The 10455-nt window shown below is 34.8% G+C and overlaps 2 protein-coding genes across 2 annotated transcripts; one reads left to right on the plus strand and one right to left on the minus strand.

The window, feature by feature from the left end:
• The first annotated feature begins 1134 nt into the window (after nucleotides 1-1134).
• Nucleotides 1135-4645, plus strand: LOC107607386 (aminoaldehyde dehydrogenase 2, peroxisomal-like). The gene is made up of 6 exons (XM_088494813.1): nucleotides 1135-1282; nucleotides 3213-3418; nucleotides 3501-3646; nucleotides 3874-3969; nucleotides 4063-4159; nucleotides 4544-4645. Exons 1-6 carry the CDS (start codon nucleotides 1135-1137, stop codon nucleotides 4643-4645), a joined length of 795 nt encoding a protein of 264 aa, XP_088350939.1.
• A 4167-nt stretch (nucleotides 4646-8812) lies between these two features.
• LOC107610059 (protein transport protein Sec61 subunit gamma-like) lies at nucleotides 8813-9106 on the minus strand. Its single transcript, XM_016312125.3, has 2 exons — nucleotides 9013-9106; nucleotides 8813-8928 (listed from the first exon to the last, which is right to left on the minus strand). The coding sequence occupies exons 1-2, from the start codon at nucleotides 9104-9106 to the stop codon at nucleotides 8813-8815; spliced, it is 210 nt and encodes a 69-aa protein (XP_016167611.1).
• Between the last annotated feature and the right edge of the window lie 1349 nt (nucleotides 9107-10455).

Here is a 10455-nt window from a genome sequence, read left to right on the forward strand (position 1 = left end):
TTGCACTTAACCTCTTCAATTAATCATTAACCAAGACATTGGAAATCGGTTAATTAAGATTAGTCATGAAAAGATCTTTGTTAGATTTAGAATAGGGAAACAAAGTTTGGTTTTTCTAAGGACCGAAACCTCTCCAAAACCTTTAACTTCTCCATCATATATTCTCTTTCAATCAATTACATGTCCAATGCCCTCAAGCAATCCAACATTCAAGCATTTTAAGTTTTCAGCAAGTTTCAACATTCATAAATTCCAGGTTTTATTGATCCAATTAGTTGTTTAACTCGATATTTGCATGTTCAATCCTTTAATCCTCATCGGAATGATATCCACTCACCGTGGTATTACTTCAATAATCCGGTGCACTTGCCAATATCCGTGAGCTTCAGTTTTTGCTTATCATCATGAAAGTTTTCTTTATTTTCTTTTTACTTATGTAAAAATGCATATCATAATATTTCTTAGTTATATATGTTTTTGGAAACCCAAAATAAATCTTTAAAGCTTTTCCATAGGGACCAAAGACATGCCTAAGGACTTTCTACTCAAAGAACTTCCCTCAATCAATTCCTATTCATTCATCATATAAACCAGAGTCTCAGGACAATACCGAGTTTAATCCGCCTCAAACTCATTCACCTTCGTACTCTTGCAAACATAATCAAATCAAACAATTCAATCACATAGAAGAAAACACATATAAAGCACGTATCACATAGCACATAATCAGATAAATTACCAAAACACATAAACAAAATGCACACCCAAACAAATAAAAAAAATGCATATGATGCATGCCTGTCCTACTTGTAAAACCAAATGGGATGCCTGTCCTTAGGGTAATTGCATTAATGCTTGTTTTGGGGTTTGGTTGAGGTTGAGAGGGTAGGTCACTAGAGGTAGATGGTTTGGAGGTGTTGTGATTGTTGGAAAGGGATAGAGTAAAATGGGATAAGGCTTCGGCAATGGTTGTCATATAGGTTTCTTATTTCTTGTGGAACTCCCGTTGCTCTTGGATGATGGTTTGAAGTCTATCATTTATATGGGGTTGATTTGAAGAAGATAGTTGGCTATTTTGGTGAAAGGTGGGTCTAGTGCGTGGTGGTTGATATCTTGATTGAGGTGGGGATTGATATGTTAGTTGGGGGTGTGATTGTTGATTGGATTGTAAGTGGGGTGGGCTTTGTGGTTGGTATGATTGACGGTGAGCTTGAAGTGGTTGATGGTAGGCTTGTTGAGGTTGAAAAGGGTGACCTTGAGAAGATTGTTGCCATCTTTGATTGTGCAAGAATCACGATTAATTAGCCGCTTAATTAAGATAATTTAATTGCCCAAAATAAGTTCAAAAATTTAGAATGTTAATTAGAAAATTAAAATATGATATTTAGACTCAGTAGATTTTTCTGAGTTAGAAAATGTAATTTTCTAAGAAAAATTGCATAAAAACGCATACCGATAAATTAGTCAGCAGTACCGGCTTAAATTTGTCCGGTACTGAGTAAGAGCGGTAAAAACTGTAGAAAAACTTATAAAAACATTTAAAGTTGAAAATCGGGCACTAATTTTAAAGGTTTGGCCCAAAGTTGGGCAAAACGAGCCAAAAAATGCTAACGGGTTGGACCGGACCCAAGTTAGGCCCAAGACCAACATATAAAAACACATTAATGAACCCCATTCAGCCACCATAACCCTTAGAGAGTGAGAGCATGTAGCTAAAGTGAGAAGAGAGGAAGGGTTTCGAAAATACTATTTATATTTAACTTCATTTAATCATATCTCGAGCTACAGTGCTCCGATTCGTGTGCCATTTGTGGCTATGCGAAGCTCTCGCTGAGTCTGTCATTTCTAGCTAGGTATTGTGGTAATATTTTTGAAAATCCCTGCCCAGTTTTTAGCCATTGTGAATTTCAAAATATTAGGTTTTGGTTTGAGTGGATTTTTGTGATTTTTGGTGTTTAGGTACACTCTAGCACTTGGTTTCTATTGGATTTCATCCTAATCAACTATGGGTAAGATAAGGTTGCTCTTATCCCTTGTGAAATTGTGTATTTAGGAACCCTAGGTATTGATTTGTGGTAAATTAATGTATATAGCTTGAAAATTTTGATTGTTGATCCTTATTGGAGTTGATTGGTGGATTGGTTAATGCTTGGAGGCTTGATTTGGACTTAAATTTAGTGTGCGGTGCATAGTGGGAATCGGCCCAGGTATGATTTCGGTTTGCTCTATGTAATATGTAATATTTCTGGACACTTAGACTAGTGGACCATAGGATAGGTTTGAATTGTTGATAGAGGATTATGATTATTGATGTTTGTGATGATTTTGGATGAATTATGATGACAATTGTTAATGTTTGGATGAATAATGATAACTATGTGAATTATGATGAAAAATGATAAATTGTGTTGAAGAGTCAAATTGTGTAAAATTGTGAAGGTTGGAATCTCACTACAAGAAAAAAGGTCTATGGCAACGCTTTTCTCTTGCCACGCTTTTATGAGGGTGGCGATTGATTAGAGATTTGGCCACATTTTTTCTTGCTACACTTAAAAAGCATGGCGAAAAGAATCTATGGCCACGCTTTTATGGGGTGACAATTGATTAGCGTTTTGGCCATAATTTTTTTTGCCACGCTTCAAAAGCGTGGCCATAGAGAAAAACAGGGACACTTTTAAAACGTGGCGAAAAGTTTTTGATCTTGGCACTCCTAAAAAAGCATGGCAAAAAATTTTTAATCTTGACACTCCTAAAAAAGCGTGGCGAAAAGGTTCCCATTCAAAAAAAAGAAACTCCCTAAATTAAAGTCCCCGACACACTTACAAGACTCATCAGACTCTTCTACTCTTCTCCCCTGACACTTACACTTACGCTTTGAAACCCTAACACTCAAACTCTGTTGCTCATCCCCAACTCAGACAGAGCTCATCATCGGCGCTTGCACTCTCTCCTCTGCCGGCACTCCCTCCATCATCTCCCCTTACCCGTCTCTGCTGGCTCTCGTATTCCCTGCGCTCACTACTCACGGTGTCGGTCAACTAACGGAGGTCGCCTTTCCTTCCTCCGTGCCGCCATTCTCTGCCTTCCTCCCTCGCCATCTTGCTCAATCTTCTACCACTTTCGAAGTCCTCACTTCATGCATATGGCATTGTCATACAGCTGCATTGCAATGGCAAAACTCTAACACCAAGAGGTTTGCTTGCTCTGCACAGTCAATGAACATTTTGACTGTGTTGTCGCCGCCGCTAGAAGAGCACTCAACCGCAACAAAGGCAACGATTGGCCTTCAGCTTCCGGCACTTACCGAGCCCGCTATCTCCATGCCATCACTGCCAAGGTCATCGAGAGAAAGGATCACCTCGCTAGGCTTGAATCTTTTGATTGCCGAAAACCACTCGATGAAGCTACCTGGGACATGGTACTTCAATTCTACTTCAATTTCAGATTATTCTCTCTGATTGTTACTGTAATTCTCTGATTCACGCTTGATTTTATGTTAGGATGATGTTGCTAGTTGCTTTGAGTTTTACCCTAACCTTGCCGAGAAACTCGACGCGAAGCAGAAGGCACCCGTTTCTCTTCCCATGGAAACTTTTAAGAGTTATGCCCTTAAAGAACACATTGGTGTCATTGGATTAATCACCCCAGGGTAACTTATTTTTCTTCTCTTTAAAATTTGCCTTATTAACTAGTCTTAGAATCTAGAAGTTAGTTTCTCTATAAGTGGCAATGAGTGATGAAAAAAAGAATAATAGTAGAATAGAAAGGTAGAAATTCAGTTGTTGTGTATTGTTTTTTCGTTGTTCGTTCATTGTTGTTACCTCTCTCTGTTAGCAAAATTGCTATCTTGATGGCTAACTAGATATCATGTTTTACGAACTATCCTTTGTTAATGGCTACATGGAAGGTTGCCCCTGCTCTGGCAGCTGGTTGTGCTGCGATATTGAAGCCTTCCGAATTGGCATTTGTGTATGTTTCTCAGCAGATCGTGCAAAATCTTTGCTTCTTTTTTAGTCTTGGTTATTTTTGCTGAACTATAGGCTATGCTTTGCTTTATTTTAGGACATGTTTGGAGTTGGATGACATATGCAAAGAAGTGGGCCTTCCTCCAGGTGTACTAAATATTCTATTTATGTATAATAGATTAGAAATAAATCTAGTAACTGAAGAACAATGAATATACGAGATGCTCGTACACCATACGGTATTGGCCGTTCTAAACCTGAACTCCAGAATTCAAAATTAAAGCTTTTTCTTCGGTCATTACCTTTTTTTTTCTTTCAAATTTTTAAATAAAGCTTGTCTTTTTTGCTCCTACTATATACACTATAGTATATTGACTTTAAAATAAAGGATTTTTGCAGCATTGGTTTCCATAACATTAATATTGGAAGGCTAAAAACGAAAAACAAGTGATACTGGAATGTGCCAATTGTTTTTCTTAATTGGTCCTTAGGCTAATATCTTGGGGCCTCAAACAGTAAATCAGTAAGTGTTCCATTTTATGGTGTTTTAATTGGCGTACATTTTTACTTCCTTGCAGTCTGAGATGAAGCACATTGATACTGAAGCACTCAAAGAGCACTTTGGGAAGAAAATTATGGAGCTTGAGGAGGAAAAAAGAAAAGTGCAGGTTTGGACATAGTTAGGTTTAAATACTTTTTAGATAGCACACAAACGAAAGGCTTTTTCTGGTTTGTTTTTTTTTTGTCTACACTTTTTGTGTAACTTAATTTCAAAATTTTGTAAAAAGAAGTTGTGAAAATAAGAAATGAAGACAGTAAATAGTATTTTTCTTATGTTTATATTTTTCTTTTCACAATTATTAAAACAAAAAACATAAGAATGAAAACAAGGAATCAAACAAATCCTAAGTGTTTATTTTTCTCATGTTTACTGATTCTGCAATGATAATGACAGCAAGAGAGGGACTGTAACGACCCAACTTCCAGAACGTCATGATCGTACTAAAAGTAAGGCGTTACCAACCTGCTTTCCTTTATTAACTATTTACTATTGAGCCTTTAGTTTGATATCGCGATTCAGTTTTATAGAAAATTCTAGAAAAATTTTGCTTTTATTATTTAAAATCATATAACAAACATTTCAAGTAATGATAATCACATAATTATTAATAATAGTAATATTATACAAAAGAATTTAAATAAAATTCAGGTACAACTCCTATCCCTCTGCATAAAATAAAAACTAAAGCTACAAAGGCGAGGGAATTCTATGAAAGAAACTCAAGTCATAAACTTAACTCGTAAATAAATTCTAGAATCGCCCGCAGCTTCAAACTGAATCTTCGAACCTGTGTCACTGAATGGGTGGAAGATTTTGGGGTGAGAACAAACCACACGTTCTCAGTAGGGAATGGGAATGTCGTAAAAGTAATGATTAATATGAAAATAATTAACATACTCAAGGAAACTATATCTTTATCAAACCTTTTTGAAAATACTATTCTTGGTTTTACTTTAGCTAATTAATTACCTCCTTCAAAATCTCTAAACTCAAACAAATTCTGAATATAAAACTAGTCACATTATCCATCTATCAGTCACATAATTAATTCTCAATTAAAACATCAATTCTTAACCAATTTAATACATTCACAAACTAATAGTACAAGCCAGAGATTCAGTTAACCATACAAACAAGTCACAGCAAGACCAACAACACAATCAAAGGGAAGTACAATGAGCAAACCCAATCAAATGCAAATGCGCAAACAAGGATGATGCATGTCTATCCCTAGTGCAGGTAATGAGCTCATTTGTCGGTTACATACCCGCTCCCGACGTTACCCGGAGTCCTTTGACTAGGTAAGGCTTCCCTGTTGGCAACACCCATCGCAAGAGTCCTTTGACTTGCAGGGCAAACCACTGCAAGAGTCCTTTGGCTTGCATGGCAGCACTAACAATCCACTGCAAGAGTCCTTTGACTTGCAGGGTGGAGCTAGTCTGCCCAACACACTCACTGTAAGAGTCCTTTGACTTACAGGAGCACACTCACATACACTCACTGTAAGAGTCCTTCGACTTACAAGAGCATAAGCCAGTTATGTATTTTCTCGATACCTCTGTAAGAGTCCTCTGACTTACAGAATAGCATTATAGCTAAGTATCCCAGGGAAGCGCTCTTAGTGGTCGTACCACCATTTATCTGGCTGCCTTCACGCAGCAGATCATTACATAATCATTCTATTTATCATCATTCAATATCATTCTCATTATTCATCATTACTTTCACATTCTTATGCAGTACCTCTTTCTTTCTCTATTCAATCATACTGTATAAACTTTACTTCTTTCACTTTTGCAATATCTTGGCTCAAGCCATTTCTCTTTACCATTCGGTCATAAAAATCTCAATCATCAATTCAGTTCATAATCTTTGCTATGGCAATCTTGAGTCAAGCCAACTTTAAAACTATCTTTCATTTTAGTTCTCTATCAAAGACTCAAGAAAATCATTTATTTTTAAATTCAGTAAACACTTTTCAAAACATAACCTTTCATTAGTTTCTCAAATTTACTATCTTCACAAAGATTCAAAAATCATCTCTCTTACTATTCAAATTCAAATATTATTATTTCACCAAATTTCTAAAAAAGTAATCCTTTATTTCAAGCCCAAAACATAATTTCTTTCTTAAATAATTCAAGTTCGAAACATAAACCCTTCCTTGGTAATTCTATTTCAAAATATTATAATTCTTTTCTTAACTAAATAAAATTGTTTTCATAATAAATTCAGCCCATACATAATACTTTAATCAATAGATAAAACTTAAATAACATAACTTTCCAAATCCAAACCTTCTAAAATAACTTTTTTCAAGTAAAACCTCAGATTTTACAAAATTCCGGCAGCACCTCTCCTAAAACTCGGACTTAGCCACCCTTACGGGTTCCCTCTTTCTCAACAAATCACAGCCTTTTTTTCAATAATTTTCAAACAGACAATTCTCAATCAATCAGACATTCACAATTCATAATATTTAACAAATCAATCATACTCCACAATTCTAACTAATCCATCAATCCAACTCCAATCTCATCAATTCATATTTACTTTTCACATATCATGGAATCCTTTCAAAATTAAACTCAATCAACTAGTAATCCCAAAAATCAGCCTTTCATAATTCTAATTATTTTAATGTCATTTACTCTTTAGCAAAGTTACTATTTAGTTTTAAAAGTCAAATTTGAAGAGAATGATTTAGTAATCAAACTTCAATCTTTTAACTGTTCTCAAACTTAATTCTAATTAATTATAAATCAACTTTAGCAACCATCAAAGCCAATTCCAATCAGTCGTTGTCAGTATCACAGGCGTTCCGTTACATCAGATAACTAAAAACAACTACAAGCACTTATTTTCAATAATCAGAATACAGCCACAACTTAGCCAGAATTAATCTTATCAATTAATCAATCACTCACAGCAACAGAACCAGTCACAATCACAGCCATAATCTAAACTCAATTCACATCCGCATTCCAACTTCAATCATAACTCAGAATAATCACCACAACTAACTTTTCTCAAATACATTTCATTCAATACCACTACAAGAAAATAAACTTTCTGCCACGCTTTTAAAGCGTGCCCAAAAGTGCTAAAAAGTGTGCCGATAGCTTTTCGCCATGCTTTTTGAGCTATCGGCATGCTTTTGAAAGGGTCACATCTGCCAGCGTGCCGGTTGCTCTATCGCCACGCTTTTGTGGATCCATCGGCACACTTTCTTTTTGGCCACGCTTTCAACTCTTGCCACGCTTAAAAGTGTTGCCATAGGTGTTAATCTATCGGTACGCTACACTTTAAAAGCATACCAAAAATTTCACATATTGCCACGCTTTTGAAGCGTACCAAGAAAGTTGGTTTTGGCTACGCTTTGAAAGCGTGCCGATAGAGCACATATAGCTACGCTTTTAAAAGCGTGGCTTTCCCACTAAAACCTTTTGCCATGCTTTCAAAGCGTGGCCTATTCCTTTGTCAAATTAAAAAAAAAAAGAGAAAATTTGAATGCATAATAATAATTAAAAAATTACAATTCTATAATAATAATTAAAAAGAGAAAATTAGAAGGCATAAGAATTTATTTTTTATTGATTTACATGAATTATTTACATGCTATAATAATAATTTAAATTAAAACTGTAATGTTCCCAAAGATACGAAGGATGGAAAAACAAAAAGTGATATACAGCAGAACTATGATTAACAAAAAGTTGATGTGATTAACAAAAACTACCGTTTGCTTTAAAACTCTCTGTGTGATTGTGGCTCTCATCATCATGCAGATATCATAAAAAATTGTTTAGAACATAAGTTGACACTATATGTAGTAATTATAGACATATTCTATTAATTTCAGCATAAGCAAAAGCAACACAAAAAAGTGAAAAACATACAAGTTACAATAAAGTTCACTGGTATAATAAAAAGACATTGCTCCCTCTCTAGTATCTAGAAAGAAGAAAATTGATTTGTAAATCTACCACCCCCTCTCAATAATGAACTATGCACAGAACAGTAACTGTATGAAAGAACTTCATCTAAAGTAAATTTGCATAATTTCAAACCCTAATCTCAAGTAACAGTAAGAAAGCACAAAACCAACCACATTCTGAATACAATAAAACAACATTACAATTTCCCCCTTTTAAATTCCTTATTCATAGTTTCATAACAAATTGCTGCACCACACTCAAACAACACATCAAGCTAAGCTATAAACACAACAATTTTTTAAAAATTTCATAAATTTTTGAAAAATAAACAATTAGAAATCATATACCTAACCAGATCCGACGATGATGTTGTTAATGGGAATGAAGATGAGCTTGACGAAAAAGCCAATGAATCCCATAATCGTAATTCTGATTGCAGTACTAATAGCAACCTTGTAATATTCTACAAACGAAAAGGAAAAATTCAGGTTCACAGCATCCAGATTCAAATCAAAATAATCATAATTAAATTAATAAAAAAAGGCACCTTTGCCATCGGGTTTATGGCAACACTTGACGAGCCTTACGCTGTCCTTGGAGAACCCTTTGAGACGTTTGAACACTGAATCAATGGCGTCCATTGTCTGTCCTGTGCTTTCAAAACTGAAATTGAATTTCGACGAAGGAAGAGAGTCTATTCCTCTTCACAAAATTCCTGTAGAAAAATTTCAAGGAATATTCCTAAATAGGCAATAACATGCATCAAAGACAAATGAAAACCATATACCAAAAAATAGGAGAGATTATGATAAGCAGAGGGAATATAGAAGAGGAAAAAAGAAGTGCTAGCTATGGACACACAGAACAATAATTTGAAAGATATGGTAGAAATACATATGAATCTAAGAAGAATAGATTAAGAAGTTTCATCCACCCAAAATATTAATATTATGCAGAACAAATCAAGAAGCAAAACTGCAACAGTCTAAGCTCAATTTTTTTCTGCAGTCTACAAACAGTACTGAATAGAAGTAATACCTCAATGCTATTGGCAAATATCATAAAAAATTCAGGAGAGAAAAAAATAAAAGAAACTCATTTGAGTCATGTAAGGTGACTTCTTTTATATGGAACAAATCTATATGGGATTCAAGATTGTCATTATGTGTCTCCCTCCACTTTGGAGTAGCTAGCTATAGATAGTTAGTTGTTAAGCTATGGGTGAAAAGAAATAACTAACCATCTCATCTACAAATTTTCAGTCAAGTACCTTCAAATGCATTAATTATAGATCTGAATCAAACATGTAAGTGCATGTCACATGATCACACCTATTAGCAATAAGGCTCACAAAAGCTAAGTTCACTTCTCTTTATAGTTTATACCTTAATAGCAATGATTTGCTCTGGTGTGGGAGCAACCACTTTAGGCGTCTGTTGTTCTTCAGCAACTTCTAGAACATTTGGAGTTTCAGGAGGTGAAATTCTTTTTGGCAGTGCCTTTTGAACTTCATCTATAGCTTCCTTTGAATCAAACAAGCGCTTTGCCTCCAATCTTTCCTATTAATTTCAAAGAAAAATCTTTAGTCCTATAATTAATGAGGAAGTGGAGTTGGTAATAAGAAATAGACCCAACAATATATTGTTAATTTCCTTAACAAAGATGAGAAGAATGAAAAGTTGAGAAGGGCTAAATATTTTACTTATATATTTCTCACACACACACTCTGAATAACAACAACATAAACATACAAGACATATAAATAGTTAGGGAATTTCTTAGTGAAGAGTAGAATTAGGTGAAATAATCTTTTTGGTGGGTTTTTGGTGGGTTTTTCCTCTACTAAACATACAAGACATACAAGACAAATTTTTTTGGTGGGTTTTTCCTCTACTAAAAGAAATAATCTTCACTGTTCACCAAAACTTCACTCTTCACCATAGCATTACCCAAATAATTATACACACAGATAAGATGAGATATCTAAGAT

The sequence above is a fragment of the Arachis ipaensis genome, chromosome B7, assembly GCF_059453495.1.
Source record: "Arachis ipaensis isolate K30076 ecotype BB chromosome B7, ASM5945349v1, whole genome shotgun sequence".
In the NCBI taxonomy this organism is placed as follows: Eukaryota; Viridiplantae; Streptophyta; class Magnoliopsida; order Fabales; family Fabaceae; genus Arachis; species Arachis ipaensis.